This window comes from Myodes glareolus, chromosome 6, assembly GCF_982192425.1.
Source record: "Myodes glareolus chromosome 6, mMyoGla1.1, whole genome shotgun sequence".
Classification (NCBI taxonomy): domain Eukaryota; kingdom Metazoa; phylum Chordata; class Mammalia; order Rodentia; family Cricetidae; genus Myodes; species Myodes glareolus.
Window position 1 is genome coordinate 48,719,679 of NC_142031.1, and position 20,020 is coordinate 48,739,698.

General features: G+C 45.2%; 1 protein-coding gene across 1 annotated transcript; it reads left to right on the forward strand.

Moving 5' to 3' along the window:
- The first annotated feature begins 6,478 nt into the window (after window positions 1-6,478).
- On the forward strand, window positions 6,479-9,642 carry LOC148121812 (olfactory receptor 10T2-like). Its single transcript, XM_087907556.1, has 2 exons — window positions 6,479-6,529; window positions 8,689-9,642. Exons 1-2 carry the CDS (start codon window positions 6,479-6,481, stop codon window positions 9,640-9,642), a joined length of 1,005 nt encoding a protein of 334 aa, XP_087763682.1.
- Window positions 9,643-20,020: the final 10,378 nt, after the last annotated feature.

The window sequence follows — 20,020 nt, forward strand, 5'->3', positions numbered from 1 at the left end:
CTCAGATGAGGTCTCCCAGAGGAGCCAAGTTTAATCCCAGTCCCCATGCTATAGCTACAGCTCCAGGAACCCAATGCCCTGCCTCCTCCCTTTGTTTGAAACCTGTCCACTGCTCCACTCAAGCTTGATTCGCCCTTTTGTGGATTAATAATAAGATGAAGCTTGGATGTGGTGGTGCACGCCTGTAATCACAACACTGGGGAGACTGAGGCAGGAGGATTGCTGTGAATTTGAGACAAGTCTGTGCTACAGAGTCAGGCTCTGTCTTGTTGTAGAATATTAGCTGAGGATGTGTTCCATTTGTTAGGTTGTGGAATATTTGTTTAATGATGCAACAATGTGCTGTATTCTTTTATGTTGCATTTGTTTAACTGTGAAACTGTGTTATTGTGCCTGTCTAAAATATCTGATTGGTCTAATAAAGAGCTAAAAGGCCAATAGCATGGCAGGCAGGAGAAAGGGTAGGCAGGGCTGGAAGCAGAAAGAATAAATAGGAGGAAAAATCTGGGAGGAGAGAGAGGAGCAAGTAAAGGAAAAGGGGGTAAGGACATCATGGGCCAGTTGCCCAGCTACACAACAAGTCATGCAGTAAGAAGTAAAGAAAAGTACGCAGAATAGAGACAGATAAAAGCCCGGAGACAAAGAGTAAACAGGACAATTTAGGTTAAGAAAAGCTGTCTAGAAACAAGCCAAGCTAAGGCCAGGCAGTCACAAGAAAGAATAAACCTCTATATATTTATTTGGGAGTTCAGCGGTGGGCCTTCAAAGAGCAAAGAGTAAGAAAAGTAAAACAAAAAAATGAGCAAACAAAAAACCAACCAACTACACTGTTTCAAGAAAATCAACAAAACAAATCCAATAAAGGGTCAGGCAATAGTAGTGCACATCTTTAATCCTAGCACTCCAGAGGCAGGCAGATCTCTGAGTCTAAGGCCAGCCTGATCTACAGGGAGAGTTCCAGGACAGCCAGGGCTACACAGAGAAACCCAGTCTCAAAACAAGCAAACAGACAAACAAATCAATTAGAGAAAGAATGCTTGCCCAGCCCGCGCTAACTCTTCACCCACAGACATTCATGCTGTTTACAACGTCTGGCTCTCTCCTGATAAGGGGAGAGAAGGGATGCACAGATGCTGCAGGAATGACTATTCAATGCGCCATCCCACTCCAGAAGATGGCCCATCTATTTTACAGAAGTCCCCGGCTTTCCAGGAGATAGATGGGCTTCACATTTCTCTGAATAGCCTTTTTCATTGCGTAGTATAAGGGCACAACCCATGCCTTCTGTTAGATGGCATTCACACGCGAAGAGTAAGGAATTTTTGTTGGCTTCCTTCACTTCACCCAGTGCCTCTTGACATTTGGCGGGTTTATATAAACTGGAACCTGGATGTAAAACTCACAGAGAGGGACAAAGTGCCCGGAGCCGGAGGCCGCCAGTCATGACTCCAGACATACGTACTAATATGACTCAACCCCTCCAGTGCTCAGGAGTCATCGTAGAAATGTTTTTCCTTAACAGATTATTCTGATAGCTCTAGGACTCTTAGAAAATCACCTGTCTTCTCATCCACCCAAAGGCATGGGTTAAATAGATATCAAAACCAAATGAACCCAGGTTTTTACCAGTCTGATAGGCAATGTTCCTGACCTGATTCCTGAGGCTGAGCTAGGGTCCATTGTGCTTTGGTGAGCAGGTCCCAGTAGCCCAGGAGAGCCAATCTCCTATAGATAAAATGTCCCAGGGGTATCAGGCAAGCAGCTACTCCCATTACACTGTGAAGACCAGGCAGGTGAAAATAGTCTCCTTTCCTGTCTAGGAATAGCCAAGGGATGAGGTGTCCGTGTTGAAAGCAATTTATTGTGTGTACATGATAGACCCAGACATCAGTCCCAAAATGGAACTCTGAGTTCAGTTAAACAGACTTTTTATATCCCTTTTGCCCTGTTATCCCCCACATAGCAGGCTTGAGTGACATCTATTTTGATTGGCTGAATTGTTAAACTTCCCCATGAGCAGGAATTTTTCTCCAAACACCAGAACTTACCACAAGTCATTTATAGTACAGAGAAATGGGAAGGGGAAGGGGGATTGGGTTTCACAAGAGATGCGGGGCAAAGTCTTGAACCTCAAGGGAGCTGGCCAGTCTGGTGCAGATACTTTTGTCTTTCCGTGCCCCCTTCCACATTTCCACAGCATTTAGACTGAACTCACAAGGCTGCCACTCCTGCCCTCACAAAGTGGCCTGAACAGACCTTGGTCAACTTTGTCCTTGTCTCACGTCCTCTTGACTGCTTTGAACTTTACAGACCAGATTTACGTGCTTGTTTGAATCGTTCAGATCGACTATAGTCTCTCCTGTCTCTTAAAGACCATGTCCCACTTTTGGACTCAGCAAGGCCGCTAACGTCCCAGACCCACCCCCAAGGAACCTGCTGAGTCACTCTTTCTTAACCATCGCGTGAACACAACCCTATGCAGCCCAGTGAGCTGAGCATCCAAGGTCGCCTCTCCCATGTCCAGTTCCCTCAATAATGCCTGTACTTCCTCTTCCATCTTCATTCCGTGATACTCATAGAGACCTCAGATGGCGATCACCAAAAGTTTTTGTAAGTCAATCCATTAGGAGCTGATTTCCTCATATTGTCTCAGGTCATGCTGCCTATGTTTTATGGAAGGATGCAGAGCTGCTTGGTTTTTCTGTTTCCGCAGCACTCCAACTGCTTCCACCCATCTCTGTGTCCTCACAAGCCAGGATGTGATGGGACCGGCTTTTTCATTCTAGTGTTAAAGTATTCTCCAATTCAAGGAACTCAGGTGCCAGATATTCCCTGACATAGTTTCTTTCTGTTTTCCTTCCTTCCTTCCTTCCTTTCTTCCTTCCTTCCTTCCTTCCTTCCTTCCTTCCTTCCTTCCTTCCTTCCTTCCTTCCTTCCTGTGTTTCTTTCTTTCAATAAACATACATACCATTATATGGACTGAACAGGTTATATTTAGGAATGTATTTGTATATGCATTACACATATATTCATGCAATAACAATTAGTGAAAAAAAAGAGGCCATGAATTTGAAAGAGAGCAGGGAGGGTTGAGAGGGAGGAAAGGGAAAGAAATAATGTAATTATACTATCATATTAAAGAGAAAAAAGGTTTATTCTGTGTGCATGTGTGTTTTTGTCTGTTTGCATGTTTGTACACTGAGTATGTGCCAGGCAGGGTCAGTTGAAAGCATTGGATCCCCTGGAACTGGAATTACAGCTGGTTGTGATCTGCATGCAGGTGGTGGGAATTGAACCTAGGTCTTCTGCAATAGCAGCCGGTGCTCTTAACCACTAAGCCATCTCTCCAGTCTCATGTCATAGCATTGGGCCATTGTTAAGACTACTATCTGCATGTTGAATCATAGATTTTCCTTCCTCCCTATTAAAAATTGAACTGGAAAAGCATCTTTGACCACTATGTTCCCTTCTTCACTGCCCATTGTTATTGTCCTCTGTTCATGTTCTATCTTTAATTTTTAAAAATGTTTGTTTAGTATGTGGATGTGTGTATGTACATGCAAGTGCACCATATTATACAATAAGTTGTAGTAATGGTTCTGTCCTCCCACCATGTGGATCCTAGGGATTGAATTCAGGTCATCAAGCTAGGCAGCAGGCACCTGTATCTGCTGAGCCTTTATCTGTATGGTCAATCATAAGTTTTCCCTTCTTCTTTCGTAAAGGTTGGACCTTCAAGGTGTCTTCAATACTCCTACCATGTTCTCTTCCCCCTCACTCTCTGTGATCTTGTCATAAGTTACAAGCTTTTGGATCCCAGGAAGAACTCTTCAGCACAGATATAACTTGTTTTATCTTTGCACATTGACCTCCTACCTAGCTGCAAGAAATGCAAACCAGGCTGACAAGATGGTTCAGAGGGCTAAGGCACTTGTCATCTACCCTGATGATCTGAGGTCAGTCTCAAGCCCACATGATGGGAGGAGAGAACTGACTCCCGGAAGTTGTCCTCTGACATGTGCGCGCACACACACACACACACACACACACACACACACACACACACTCATAGAGAGAGAAATAAATATAACTTTAAAAAAGAAATGCAAAACAATACCTCCATTTCACCTCTTCTATTCAATTTATCCAAGAAGTTGGAGTCTAATGTGGATGACCCCAGCCATGTCCCTCCTACTTGTAGTTACCCCTTTAAATATGTAAATTCCCACTGAGCAGCCATCCCACCCTCAGCTTTATGTTTTAGTACTCAGTGCAGTGGCTATGCAACTACAGCAACAACTGACTGACGTCCTGTTCCATGTATGCTTCTCTCTGGAACTGCAAGGCTTTCTCTACTCTTTCATCTGTATTGGGGGCATCTCTACATTCATGTGGCAGATTCCACTCATCAAGGGTGCTTGACACTCCATTTCACACAAGGGAAGACAGGTATCTTGGGATTTCCCTTAAATCGGCATTTCAGACAGTAACAAGCAACTATCCGTCAAGGTTTGAGTAAGCCAGCCCATCAGGGACTCATCTCCACTCTCAGACAACTCAGTCTCGGTTGCATGTTCAGTCACTCATCCCAGGCATGCAGCCACCGCTACAGTAAGGAGATGCACCATCCCACCACACATGGGTGAAGCAGCCATATCGGGATTACAAGTGAGGACCCTCCACTTCTCAGAGAACAGTCCCAGCCACTCAGCATGTGTTGTATGGGACATTCAACTACTCCTCAACTCATCCCTGGCTCTGTCAGTCTCTATTCAAGCATTAATTATTGTGACATTTCCCAAATGTCATTTCACCACAGATAAGACACTAAGAGCAACATGGAGAAACAATTCCACCCTGGTCTATCTTAGTGAACCAGAGAGTTTACTGAGATTATTTACAGAAATTAAAGCTATCTAGAAAGAACAGACATTTGAAGGCTGCGGGACTCTAAATTCGTCCTGAGCACCCCGAGTAACAGTGTGAAGTCATTTTCCTCCCACAAAGGCAGGGTCTTTGGGACACAGCTGAGGTGGCACGTGTTGCAGACTGGGAGCACTGATGGGGTGAGGGATGATTTGTGACTGCTGTCCCCAGAGGAGGATTCCAATTAATCCTTTCCTACTCTGAGGCTCAGAGCTGGGTGCTGAGGAAGAAGACCCTGGGGTGTCTAGTTCCAGGACAGAGCCCTCCTCATAGCACCAGCCTGGTCCTGGAGGGCTTGTTAGCACCTGAAGAGCCCCTGGGACAGCAGCCCCAGGGACCCCAGAATAGGAGAACGTGTATCTCAGCCCCTCCCTTCTTAGGCAGACAGGGATGTGAGAGCCTATCCTGGCCATGGTGAGTTACATTCTGGCTGCAGAAGTCACCTGCCCAGCCCCACCTTCGGGTGAGACCTAAAAATGAGTGGAGGGAGGGAAATTGTTTAGATTGCCTGAACAATGACAGCCTTCCATGGAGCTTGTGTCAAAGGTGTTTAACTCCAGTTTTGAGCTGAGTTTGTGGTGTCCGGGAAATCTTTAATGTTCTCAGAAGGGAACTAGAGGAGCCCCCTCCAGCTCTGAACTTTGTGGACACAGAACCCTGGTGCACAGGTGGTGGTGAGACAAGGAGATGAGTGGGCTTGGGTGTGTGGGGCTACCTGCTCATGCAACCCAGAGCTTCCTGGGCACACAGACACACACATTCAGAATCTTGTAGAGTGAGAGCCAGAAGCAGCAGGGGCAGGGAGCTCCAGCCTTATGGTTTCCTGATGAGAAGAAATAGAAGGAGGGGACCAGACCTTGTCACTGGCATTGCTGGCTCTCTGCCCTCCCACACTACTCAGGAAAGACCCTGAGTCTCTGGCTGTCACAGTAGGAGCAACACTGTCAGGTCCCTGGACTCAGCACTCACGGGTAAGCCCTGAAGGCAAATGCTGTTCTGGGACCTTAGGTGAGGACTGCTGGTCCTGTGTTTTCACTTGCTTTGGGCCAGAATCTTAGCTGTCAGAATGATGGAACTTGTGTCCACAGTTAAGAGCATTTGTTGCTCCTGCAGAATACTGACCCCCATATGATGGCTCATAACTTATTTATTGGCTCTGGTTCCAGGGGATCCAATGCCTTCTGGCCTCTGTGAACACTAGGAATGTAATAGCATACATACAAGCAAAGCACTCATACAATAAAATATAGATATATCTAAAAAAATTTAAGATGATTGTAACTTGAGTTACGTGTTTGAATGTGGTTTTCTGGGTCAACACAAAGGTGTGTTTCTTAATTAACGGCATTGGGATACTGGTAGCCAGTAGAACTTCATTCTCTTTTCTGTTTTTAATTGTTTTCATTTTTCTGTGTATGTGTTTGGCGGGGTGTGTTGCATGTTTTGTGCACACCAGTGTACATGCGGTTGAGGACCAGAGTTCAAGTCCCCAGAGTCCCTGAATGTTCCAAGTGGACATGGTTGTCTGCCTGTAATCCCCAGCATTCAGGAAATGAAGATAGAGGAGATTGAAGAAAGCTGGCTGCTTAGACTGGCTAAATCGGTGAGTTCTGGGCTCATGTGAGAGACCCTGCCTTGATATATAAGGTGGAGAACAATTAAGAAAGACGCTTGATAACTTCTGGCCCCACCTTCATGTAAATATAATCACATATACACATTCAAAAATAAATAAATAAGAGGAGGAAATGCAGTTAGGCCTTCTGTTGTGATACCTATATTGAACAAGTACAGACTTTAAAATCATTATTACTTTAAACAAGATAGAACACCTACTTACATAGTATTTAACCTACATTATATCTTTAAAGTTAATTCAAGTTGATTTAAAGTGTAAGTAAGAATTCGTGGGTTGTATGAAAACATTATGCCTTTTGTGCTTTGTTTTGGAGGCAGGAGCTTGCTGTGTAGCCCAGACTGACCCTGAACTCATGATCCACCTATCTCATGGTGTAGCCCATGTAAGACTTTATTGTTTTTTTATTTTCTTGGGGTCATTTTAATGAGGTGGTCCACACTCTTCAGCTTCAAAAGGCAGGCACTGAACAGTTGAAGCAACAGAGCCAGAGGAACAGCATGAGGGTCAATATTAGAGTATTGTACTTCAAATTAATTTGTGTGAGGAGGGGAGGGAGAAAGAGGAGAGGAGAGAGAAAGGGAGTAGAAAGAAGGCGAGTACAGAGTGTCTTAACTTGGGAGTGGAGATCAGAGGACAGCTTTCCGGAGTCGGTTCTTCCACCGTACGGGCTTCAGGGACTGGAGTCAGGTTCCCTTTAACTGATGAGCCATCTCAGAACCTTTTTAGTTTATTTTAGTTATTATTTTCATGTCACTCCCAGTATCGCCATCATCATCGTTTTGGTAGTGAGGCACAAGCCAAGGAGGTCAGAGAACAACTTTATGGAATCGGTTTTCCGCTTCCGTTTTCTCGTGGATTCTAAGGGCAGAATTCAGGTCATGGAACTTGCACAGCAAGTGCCTTTTTGTGCTCAGCCATCTCGTGGGGCCCTCAACAAGTGATTGATGGGAGTTGGCAGATAAGCCCCGTGTCACCTGTCCTTAGGGAGAATACACTAATGTATGTGTTTCTCAGTGCTTTTCAGAGATTCCAAGTGTGACGTAATTGTAGTTGCCTCCACAGGTAAAACTCCAAGCTGACAGACTTTAGGCTGACTGTGTCCCTTCACTGTCTCACAGCCACCTCCAAAGTCATTTCTTTGTCTTATTTTTGTTGCTCTTGGTGTTTTCTTGTTGACAGCACTAGGGATTTAGCCCAGGCCCTCACGCTTGCTAGACAGACAACCAACCGCTGAGCTAATACAACCAGGCCTTCTTGGGTGGATTGTTTGTTTGTTTGTTTGTTGTTTTACCCCCAAGATAAATTATTTTCTCTTGGGCCCTGCTTATAGAGATACTCAGTGAAACAACTGTGACCGTTACCTTTAATTGTCAACTTAATACAACTTAGAATCACCTGGAAAGAGAGTCTGAATGAGGGACTGTCTGCATAGTGTTGGTCTATGGGCATGTCTACGGGAAACTGACTCAATTCCTTTATGTACAAAGACTCAGCTCACTGTTGGCAGCACCATTCCCTAGGTAAGGGGTCTTGAACAGTGTAAGAATGACTGGAGAGATGGCTCAGGGGTTAAGAGCATTGCCTGCTATACCAAAGGTCCTGAGTTCAATTCCCAGCAACCACATGGTGGCTCACAATCATCTGTAATGGGGTCTGGTGCCCTCTTCTGGCCTGCAGGCATACACGCAGACAGAATATTGTATACATAATAAATAAATAAATATTAAAAACAAAAAAGAATGGAGAAACCAAGCTAAACACAAGCAAAGAAGCAAGTGAGTGCACGCATTCATTCCTCTCTGCTCTTGACTGTCTTTAACCTGGAGCTGTGAGCTAATAAACCCTTCCTCCCCTAAGCTGCTTTTTGTCAGAGTGTTTTATACAGCAATAGAAAGTAAACCATGACACTAACATTTCTTTTTCCTCCCACGTGTGAGGTATCTTTGCCTTCTAAGTTCTAACAACTGTCTTACATGTTGAGACACCTTGCTGACTGGGTAATAACTGATCATTTCTGAGTCCCTCTGTCCTGTCTGCACATCAGTGATGATTCTCCTACCCCCACCTGAGGCCTAGCCAAGCCTCATGACCTGCCTTGTCCCAGTGATCCTATCTCCTCCCAGGCTCCTGAGAAGCAGCGGGACAATGGGACCTGGCTGGTGACGGAGTTCGTGCTAGTGGGATTCTCCAACCTCCCAGAACTGAGGCCCACTCTCTTCACCTTGTTCCTCCTGACCTACCTGGTCACACTCAGTGGCAACGCCACCATCATCACCATCATCCAGGTGGATCGCACCCTCCACACTCCCATGTATCGCTTCCTGGCCGTGCTCTCCCTCTCTGAGACCTGCTACACACTGGTCACCATCCCCAATATGCTGGCCCATCTGCTGATGGAGAACCAGGCCATCTCCATCGCGGGCTGTCGGGCCCAGATGTTCTTCTTCCTGGGCTTGGGATGCAGCCACTGTTTCCTCCTCACGCTGATGGGTTACGACAGGTACGTGGCCATCTGTCATCCCCTGCGCTACTCTGTGATCATGAGACCCACCGTTTGCCTAGGTCTGGGAGCCTTGGTTTTCTGCTCTGGTTTCTCAGTGGCCGTGGTTGAAACCTGCATGATCTTCTCCTCGCCTTTCTGCGGCACGGGCCGCGTGGAACACTTCTTCTGTGACATCGCGCCTGTGCTGAAGCTCAGCTGTGCAGAGAGCACGCACAAGGCGCTTGGCATCTTTTTTCTGAGCATCCTCGTGGTGCTGTTCTCCTTCCTCCTCATCCTCCTCTCCTACGCCTTCATCGTGGCAGCCATCGTGAGGATCCCTTCGGCCGCGGGCAGGCGCAAAGCCTTCTCCACCTGCGCAGCCCACCTCACGGTGGTCATCGTGCATTTTGGCTGCGCCTCCATCATCTACCTGCGGCCAGACTCTGGGGCCAACCCCTCCCAGGACCGCCTGGTGGCGGTGTTCTACACCGTGGTGACTCCATTGCTGAACCCTGTGGTCTATACCCTGAGGAACAAGGAGGTGAGGGTGGCCCTGAGGAAGAGCCTGGCGCGGGGTTGTGGAGTATTTAAATAAGAACTTGTTTTCTCGCGTGAACTTCTCTAATAATTAATATAAGTATATTTAAAAAAAAGACCTTACTTTGCATTGGTCACAATATCTTATGCTTTCGTGAACACGTTTCCCTTGAACTCTATTTCCAGGAAAACAGGAGGCAATCCTGTGCCAGGCGAAGTAACCCTTGTTGTCGATCAGTGCCTGAGATAATCTAACCACAATAAAGGATGCCTTTCTTTTTTCCTGATTTCCTTGACTTGACGGTGGTGTAATGTGGTCCGCAGTGCCTAGTGCTCACCAGTGGAGGGCGCCAAGGATGGGCAGACAGCAGTTTTTTTCTTCTCTTTAAAGTTTTAAAAATTAAGAATTAAACAATTCTTAATTGTTTTTCATGCCGTATGTTTTGACCACATTCTTTCTCTTCCCAGATCCTCCTCACCTCCTTACCCACTTAACCTAATGCTAGTGTGCCATTCCATCCCTCCCCCCACCATATAGCAATTTTTAAAGAAACAGTCCGTGGGTTTTTTAATTTTATTTTGAGGACTTCATATATGAAAGCTTCAAGCACATCCCTTTCATCCCCATCCTGTCCCAGTGTCCACAGAAAGAAGGTTTTGAGGGTGGCCCTGAGGAAGAGCCTGTCACAGGGCTGCAGGCTCTGCTTGCATTAATGAGTTCCCTTTCTAGACTAGATATCCCCCACCCAGAACTCAAGAGCCGTTTCTGTGGTGTGTGGCTTTGTCTTGTTTTCATGTGAATGTCTCTATCTGTATGAGTGTGCCACATGAGCGGATGTGTCCACCGAGATCAGGAAAGGGCCTCCAATTTTTCAGAGTTGGTGTTACAAATAACTGAGAGCCTCCTGATATGAGTTCCGGGGAGAGCGTCCTCGTGCACTAGCAGCAAGCACCACAGAGCTATTTCTCTAGCTCCTGTTTGCAGTTTTGTCTTGTTTGAGACAGAGTTTCACTATGTAGCCCTGGTTAACCTGGAACTCACTCACAAGATTTGTCTGCCTTTGCCTCCCCAGCGCTGGGATTAAAGGCCCACACCACCACTGGTTATTGTGGAACACCCCTTTCATCCCAGCATGCCAGGGGGGCAGAGGCAGGCAGATCTCTGAGTTCCAGTCCAGCTTGGTCTACAAAGTGAGTTCTAGAACAGCCAGGACTACACAGAGAAACCCTGTCTTGAAAAACTAATAAAAGAAGGAGGGAAAGGAGGGAAGGAAGGAGGGAGGGAAGGAAGAAGGAAGAAGGGAGGAAGGAAGGCAAGCAGGCATGTGCCATTGATACAGGATCTGCAATGGTTTCTTAATCCCCTATGCTTCTGGTGTTGATTTTATTATGGACAGAAGGCATCAAGGAGATGTCCCTTGGAGACAAAGGGGCCAATACATCAAAGGTAGTGTGGGATTCATAGAACAGTCTAACTTTTTTTTTTTAATTTTGAAGATATTTATTCTATTTTATTTATGGTATATGTGAGTATGGATAAGCAGGTAGATGCATTTGAAGAAGGTATTAGACTCCTGGGAGGGAGCTGTGGTAACCTGCAGTTGTGAGCTATGATGTGGGATTCCCCTCTGTATGCTGTGAATATCATTGGTTAATGAATAAAGAATCTGCCTTGGCCTGGGGTAGGATAGAGTAGAGCTAGGTGGAAAAAATTAAACTGAATGCTGGGAGAAAGAAGAGGGAGTCAGGGAGAAGCCATGTAGCCCCGCTGGAGACAGATGCCGAAATTTTACCCAATAAACCACAGCCTCATGGCAATACACAAATTAATGGAGATGGGTTAATTTAAGATATGAGTTAGCCAGAAATACACTTAAGCTATTGGCCAAACAGTATTGCAAAATAATATGGTTTCTGTGTGATTATTTTGGGGCTGAGCAGCTGGGAGCAAACAGCCTTCCTACAACAGAGCTGCCTGATGTTGGTTCTGGAAACATAACTCAAGTCCTCTGCAAGAGCAGTAAGTTCTCTTAACCATTGAGCCATCTCCCTAGCCCCAGCCCAGAGGTCTAACCTTGGACTAGGTTAATGCTGTTATTATTCAAATAGCTTAGTTGCCCCAAAAATGTTTTCATCTTCCTGTCTCTAATGCTCACTTTACCTTCTACTTCCTGCTCTGGGATTATGAGGTTACAAGGAGCTCACCTGATGTGGTCCCTCCCTCCTGGACTTTACAGCTTCCAGAACCATAAGAAATAAAACCCTGTCGTTAATGTATTACCAGACATGTGGTCTTCTTTAGGGAGGGTGGGGCAGGTCAGGGCAAGTGAAAGCAGAACTTGGTACCAGGAGGTGGGTGTCATAATAAATACCTGAAACTGTAAAAGAGGCTTTGGAATTGAATAATAAACCAATGAAGGGTGGAGCCAAAGGAGCTCACTAAAATAGCCCAGATTTCCATTGACAGAGCTTGCTGAGACAATCTGTAGCCCAGGCTGACATGAAGTCCACACTGACCTTGAGCTGAGGATGATCATCCTACCTCAGCCTCCGGAGTGGCAGGTCCACAAACAGAAGTTATCTTGTCAGTTTCTCTAGCATCTGTTAATCCTACACAGCGGAGGGTTGGGTAGGTCTTTTCAACCACGTGTATTATAATGTTCTCATACCAACCCTCCCACACTACCCTCTTCTATTCCCACCACGCACTGTCACCGATCCCCTTCCTCCTCCCAGCTCCTCTCTTCCCTTCCTAGTCCCATGTCATTGCTGTAGACTCAATGAGTTTAATTAGGGTTGTTTGCATGATCATGGGTAAAGAGCTATATGTGGAAGAGGGAAGTGGGTAAAGAATAAAGCCAGCTGAGATAAAACATGGCCAGTTAGGGCACAAATGAAGTTACGCACACATGAATCTTTGAATCCCACCCACTCCCTTTCCCAGGTCATGGCTGTAAGCCTCTGCCTTAGTTTTTTCTCCTGTTGGTGTGTATCTGAGTTAGAGTTTCTATTGCTGTGAAGATACACCAAGACCACGGCAACTCTTATAAAGGAAAGCATTTAATTGGGGCTGGCTTACAGCTCAGAGGGTTAGTCCATTATGGCATGGTAGAGGGCAGGGCAGCTTGCAGACAGACGTGGTGTTGAAAAGGGGGCTGAGAGTCCTATATCCACAGGCAGCAGAAGCAACTGTACGTGTCACTGAGCATAGCATGAGCAAAGAGGCCTCAAAGCCCACCCCGGACAGTGACCCAAAGTCACACCTCCTGATAGTGCCACTCTCTTTCTTTCAAACCACCACAGTGTGATATAATGCTCAGACAAAGGCAACTAAAAGCAGTTCATTCTGGCCCACAGTTCAAGAAGAGGATCCATAATGGCAGGAAAGTGGCAAAGACATATCAAGGCCACAATGAGGAGCAGAGAAGGATGCATACTGCCATTCTGCTCCCTGTCTCAGTCTTGTACAGTCCAGGAGACTAGTCAAGGCATATCACCAGCCACAACAGATGGGTCTTCCCACTTTAGGTAACACAACCACAGTAATCCTCCTGGGGCATGCTCAGAGGCCCATCTTCCAGGTGGTTATAGGCAGCACTAACCATTACAAATTCCTGGAATCCACCTAAGGCCTCTCCCCCAAAACATTATGGAGCATCCCCCACAAGAATAGGAGAATCTCACAGGTACTTGCAAGTAAGTCAGCTGTACTTGGTACAAGAGTGGGTTCCCTCTGTAGGATACTGTTTTAAAGCCAGACTTGTGTGACCCAGCAGGAACAATGACTTTGTCTTTATCTGCACAGCCCTCAAGGAAAAAGGTTCTCTCTTTTCTTGAGTGTCGCTGCATATTTTAGCAATGGGCATGAGTAGACTCCAGGGAGTAAGTGCTAAACTATGCAATTATATTCAAGAAAAGAAAGAACAAGATTGGCGAAATGGCTCAGAGGTTAAGAGCACTGCCTGGTCTTCCAGAGGTCCTGAGTTCAATTTCCAACAATGGTGACTAACAATCATCTATAATAAGATCTGGTGTCCTCTTCTGGTGTGCAGGCATACATGCAGACAGAACACTATATACATAAAAAATCTTTATTTAAGAAAAAGAAAGGAAGGAAGGAGGGAGGGAGGGAGAGAAAGAGGAAGGGAGGGAGGGAAGGAAGGAAGGAAGGAAGGAAGGAAGGAAGGAAGGAAGGAAGGAAGGAGAGAGCTCTGGTTTGTTGAAGGTTGTTCTCACAATTCGTTCTTTTATCCAATTGCCCCAAAAAGACTCTCATGGTGAAGGCTTGGTCCCCTGTGCAGAGGCAGGGCCCTTGGAAAATTATAGGATCCTTAGGGTTCTGACTCCTTCATGGTTTGAATAGCTGATGGATTTATGCTTAATGAGGCTAAGAGAAGAGTCTCATTTTAAAAGTGAGCTCTCATCTTTGTTTTGGTTGTTTGTTTGTTCCTTGGGGTTTTTGTTTTTTAGTTTTTGAGATATATGTAGCCCAAGTTATCTTTGAACTTGTTACTTACCCCAGGATTGCTTCAAACATGGGATATTCCTGTCTCCATCTTGAGTACAAGTTCTATATGTGCAACAACCACACCTATCTCTGTGTGTGTGTGTGTGTGTGTGTGTGTGTGTGTGTGTGAGAGAGAGAGAGAGAGAGAGAGAGAGAGAGAGAGAGAGTGTCTGGGTCTGTCTGTCTGTTTGTCTGTCTGTCTGTCTTAGTTTGGGTCACTATTGCCATAAAAAATACCATAACCAAAGCAAGTTAGGGAGGAAAGAGTTTATTTGGCTAACACTTCCACATTGCTGTTCATCATCAAAGGAAGTCAGGATAGGAACCTAGAGGCAGGAGCTGATGCAGAAACCATGGAGGGTGCTGCTTACTGACTTTCTCTTCATGACTTGCTCAGCCTGCTTTCCTATAGAACCCAAGACCACCAGCCCAAGGATGGCACCACCCACAATGGGCTGAGCCCTCCCCTGTCAATCATTAATTAAGAAAATGCTTTACATGCTTGCCTAAAGCCCATTCTTATGAAGGCTGACCTTAGTTTGTGTCAAGTTGACATGAAACTATCTAGTCCAGGGTGTGTGTCCCCGTCCCTCACTCCCTTTGTCATGGCTGCCACGAGGTGAACAGCTTTGCTCCAGCACATGCCTTGCCATCAAACTATGGCTCTGAGGGGCCTTGAGCTGAAACCTGAGAAACTGAGAGTCAAATGAATCTTTCATTTCTTAAACTGATACTCCAGCCATTTTGTTATGGTATTGGAAAGGGAACCAGAACACTATCCCACACAAAAGGAGGTTCCCACAGGGAAAGTCTCTGGTGTTTCCAGTCAATCACTCTCAGCATGAGCCATAATATCTGAGGGACACCTGTTACTCATTCTGTAACTAGGTTCAAATTCATAAGAGCAGAGACTGGGTATACACAATCTATCACCCTATTCTAACAACTAGCCCACAGCTTGGCATACAGTAGAACATCTCATAGCTACGGAGATGAATACACATAATGTCAGCTTAGAACAGGAATGATCTTACCTGCTGTAGTGGATAATTTTATGTCGACTTGACACAAGCAAAAATCATCTTGAGAGGAGGAAAGCTCAATTAATAAAAATGCCTTCATGAGATCAGGTTGTGAGCAAGTCTGTAGGGCATTTTCTTAATTAGTGATTGAAGGGAGAGGGCCCAGTCCATGGTGGGTGGGGCCATCCTTGGGCTGAGTCCTGAGTTCTATAAGAAAGCAGGCTGAGCAAGCCAAGGGAAGCAAGCCAGTAAGCAGCACCCCTCCGTGGCCTCTGCATCAGCTCCTGCCTCAGGTTACTGCCCTATTTGAGTGTCTATTGACTGCAATGTAGAAGAATAAGCCAAATAAACCCTTTCCTCCCCAACTTGCTCTTTGGTCATGGTGTTTCATTGCAGCAATAGAAACTAAGATACCTGGGATTTCAAAGCCCTGAGTTCAACCCTTGGCAAAAGGGGTAAAAAAGGAGGGAGAGAGGAAGAGAGGGAAGAGGAAGAACAAGAAGAGGAGAGGAGGAGGAATCCGATGAGACTAGGAAGAGAGGGGAGGGGAAGAGACAAGGGAAGGAGAGGGGATGCAAAGCGGGGAGAGGAAAGGAGAAAAAACAGGAGTTGTTGGGTGTGGTGGTAAATGATGTAACCCCAGCACAGAGGAGCTGAAAGATCAGGAGCCTGAAGCTGACTTGAACAGCTTAATGAAATTCTGCTGAGAGAAAAAGAGAGAGAGAGAGAGAGAGAGAGAGAGAGAGAGAGAGAGAGAGAGGAAGAAGGAGAAGAGGGGGGAGAAGGGGAGGGAAGAGGAAGGGAGGGAAGGGAAGGGAAGGAGAGGGAAGGGAAGGGGAGGGAAGGGGAGAGAAGGGGAAGGGAGAGGGAGGAGAGTAGAGGGAAGGGGAAGGGAAGGGAAAGGGAAAGGGAAGGGAAAGGGAAAGGGAAAGGGAAAGGGAAAGGGAAAGGGAAAGGGAAGGGAAGGGAAGGGAAGGGAAGGGAAGGGAAGGGAAGGGAAGGGAAGGGAAGGGAAGGAAGAAGGCAAATGAGGTAGAAAAGACAACCAAAGAAGGAAGAAACGGAGTGGACATTGCAAGGTTACTTCCACGGGATTCATGCTTCCAGAGGAACACATGGGAACAGTGTATAGCAAACTTATATGTCTTAGTTAGGATTCCTATTGCTGTGAAGAGACACCACGACCATGGCAACTCTTATAAAGAAAACATTTGATTGGGGTGGTTTGTCTACCCCAGTTAAGAGGTTCGATCCATTATCATCATGACAGGCAGGCATGGTGCTGGAGTAGTAGCCGAGAGTCCTGCATCTTGCAGAAAACAGGAAGGAGATTGTGATGCTGAGAGAAGCTTAAGAAAAAGACCTCAAAGTGACACACTTCCTCCAACAAGGCCATCCCCACTCAAACAAAGCCACATCTCCTAATAGTGCCACTCCCTATGAGGTTATGGGGACCAATTACATTTAAACAGCCACAATGTATGAAGATGCCACAATCAAATTCATTACTTTCCATTTTAACCCAAACAATCAAATAAAATAATTTTAACAAAATAAAAAGAAAGCAGAGCTGGGAAGAGGGCTCAGAAGTCGAAGCACCGGATGTAAGGATGCATGCCTGAGCTCAGATCCCGGCTCCCCAGCTGGATGTGAACACGTGTAGCCCCAGCTCTGCAGGGGCAGAAACAGGAAGCTCCTCAGGCTCCCTGGCCACCCAGGTTGGTGGAAACTCTCAAGCCCCGGTTTCAGTAAGAGACCATGGGGGAAAGGGGAGGAGGGAGAATAATAAAGGTCCATGACATGACACGAACCCCTCCCTGCCTTCCACCTGCACGCACAGGGCACTCGCACCTACATATACATGCATACACAGGTGTACACACACGCACACACATACTCAGACACGCACACACATACAAAGAGCACACAGACTGAAAAACTTCACTCTGTTTCAACCTACCCACCTTTAAATTAACTGTACTCTTAATTTTCACAACCCATGTCCCACTGTCATGGACATTAGAGCAGACGATTCTGGGGCTGGTCTGGCGGATGATCTACCTCCCATGGGATCACTGTCAGTGCTGGGGAATATTTTTGGCAATCAGACTGACAAGCGGGTGCTCCTGGTATTCAGTGAACCAGACCTGCTGCTGAAAATCCTACAATGCCCACGACAACATCCCACAGCAAAGAATGTTCTGACCCCCAAATGCCGAGAGTGCTGCAGCTGAGACATCTGACCCAGTTGAAATCAGTAGAATGTCAACCCCAAGACTAGAAGTTTCTCTCAGCCAAAGTGCAACTTACTCCTGCCACTTATTTTGCTAACACAGAGAATGAACTGCAGCTATGTGGGGTTGAGACTAGAAGATGGAGCAGGAGAGAGAGATGAAGAGAAAAGCTACAGACAAAGGAAAGCTGAGCCACTCGGCCAACTCTTCTGTTTGTTTGAGTTAATCAACACTTTTCATGCATCCTGCAGCCAAGAACACTACAATCAACAGAGGGAGCTGGTCTACTGATGTCTATTGATGGACCTGACCTTTTATTCAATCTTCAGCAACTCCTCCACCCCCACATAAAACCCAACGATCTTACTTCCTTAGAGGACCCAGTGTAAACACAAGGTCTTCTTTTCATTCACAAGATATAGAAACCCAGGGCTGGAAAGACGGTTTCTGTCCAGGGGTGGGGAGGGAGGAGGGTAAAGGCGCTTGCCACTATCCCAATGACCTGAGTTTTCACCAAGTCCAACAGGGAGGAAAGAGAGAGCAGGGTCTAGCAAGATGTTCTCTAACTGCCACACTCATGGTGCATGCACACAAATGGAGAAAGAGAGAGAGAGAGAGAGAGTATCTTTTAAAAGAGGGAGTGGTGAGGTGCCTTAGTAGGTAAAGGTACATGTTTCCATGTCTAAAGATCAAAGCCCAATCACATGGTAAAAGGACAGAAATTACTCCAGCAGGTTGCCCTCTGACTTCTGCATGCCTGTAGTGCCCCCATTCCCCTCCACACACACAAAATAAATAAAATGTCAAAATTTAAAAAAAAGATACAGAAACTCACCAAAACTGCATATATAAATATATTTGTTTGTTTGTTTATTATGTGCATGTAAGATTACCTCCAGATCAAGATTCATGCAGAACTAACATCAGACACTCAGACGACAATGGTCACAGCATTGCTGACAACCCTGGAATAAGTGCTCATTTAACTAGAATCCATACAGCTCTCAGAACTGACACTCCAACCTGTAGGACCTGACAGGGCAGTTGGGTCGGAATATCCCTGCATGCGCCCTTCCCGAGTCTCCAGAGTCTCTGTTTTGTTCACCCTCTGTCTGTCAACACCCACTTTCCAGTGCTGGGGGTATAATTTGGTGCGAAATTACTTACCTGGCTTGCATGACCCTAAGTTCCACCCCTACAGAAGGAAAAAGCGTTTCTTTAAAAAACATGTAAGGCATCAAACCCCCAGTGTCACCAGCAGACAAGTCAGCCAGATGGAAACTTAATAGAGAAATAACAGAACTAACAGATGTCATGACTCAAATGGACTTAACAGACATCTACAGAGGTTGTCACCCAAACATACACACACACACAAAAAAAAAAATACTTTCTTCTCAGCACCTCATGGAACCATCTCTAAAGTTGATCACATACTCAGTAACAAAGCAAACCTCAACAGACATACACACAAACCAAAAAAAAAAAAAAAAAAGGAATAATCCCCTGTATCTTATCGGATCACCATGGCTTAAAGTTAGAATTCAACAATAACAACATTAATTGCAGAAAGTCTACAAACTCATGGAAATTGAACAATGCCCAACAGAATCACCCCAGGACAAGGAAGAAATAAAGAAAGAAATTAAAGACTTTCTAAAATTCAATGAAAATGAAGGCACAACATACCCAAACCTATGGGACACTGTGAATGCAGTGCTAAGGGGTAAGTTCATAGCACTAAGTACCGACATAAAGAAAGTGGAGAAATCTCACACTCATGACTTAACAGCATACCTGAAAGCTCTAGAACAAAAAGAAGCAAACTCACCCAGGAGAAATAAACAAGAGGAAATAATCAATTTGAGGGCTGAATCAATAAAATACAAAGACCAATGAAACAGAGCTGGAACTTTGAGAAAATCAACAAAATAGACAAACCCTTATCCAAACTAATCAAAAGGCAGAGAAAGAATATCCATATTTACCAAATCAGAAATGAAAAGGAGGATATAACAGTAGATACTGAGGAAATTCAGAGAATCATGAAGTCATACTTTGAAAACGTATACTCCACAAAACTGGCAGTTCTAAAAGGACAATTTTCTGTATAGGTTCCACATACCAAAATTAAATCAAGATAAGATGAACAATTTAAATAGACCTATAGCCCCTAAGAAAATAGAAGCAGTCATTAAAAGTCTCAAAAAAAAAAAAACAAACCTCAGGGCCCAATGGTTTCAGCACAGAATTCTACCAGAACATCAAAGAAAAACTAATACCTATACTCCTCAAATTGTTCCACACAATAAAAACAGAAAGAACATTGTCACACTCTTTTTATAAGGCTACACTTACACTGATTCTGAAACCATACAAAGACTCAACCATGAAAGAGAATTACAGACAAATCTTCCTCATGAACATTGATGCAAAAATATTCAATAAAATACTGGCAAATCAAATCCAAGAACACATCAAAAAGATCATCAGGCATGATCAAGTCAGCTTCATAATAAAGATGCACAGATGGTTCAGCATATGAAAATCTATCAATATAATCCACCATATAAAAACTAAAAGAAAAAGATCATATGACCATCTCATTAGATGCTGAAAAAGCCTTCAACAAAATCCAACACCCCTTCATGAAAAAGGTCTTAGAGAGATAAG

Excerpts from the sequence above, each read along its gene's own strand:
- LOC148121812 (XM_087907556.1), top strand. The coding sequence starts at position 6,479 with ATGAAGATAGAGGAGATTGAAGAAAGCTGGCTGCTTAGACTGGCTAAA. Across the intron at positions 6,530-8,688 it reads TGCTTAGACTGGCTAAATCG|GCTCCTGAGAAGCAGCGGGA; the intron begins GTGAGTTCTGGG and ends ATCTCCTCCCAG.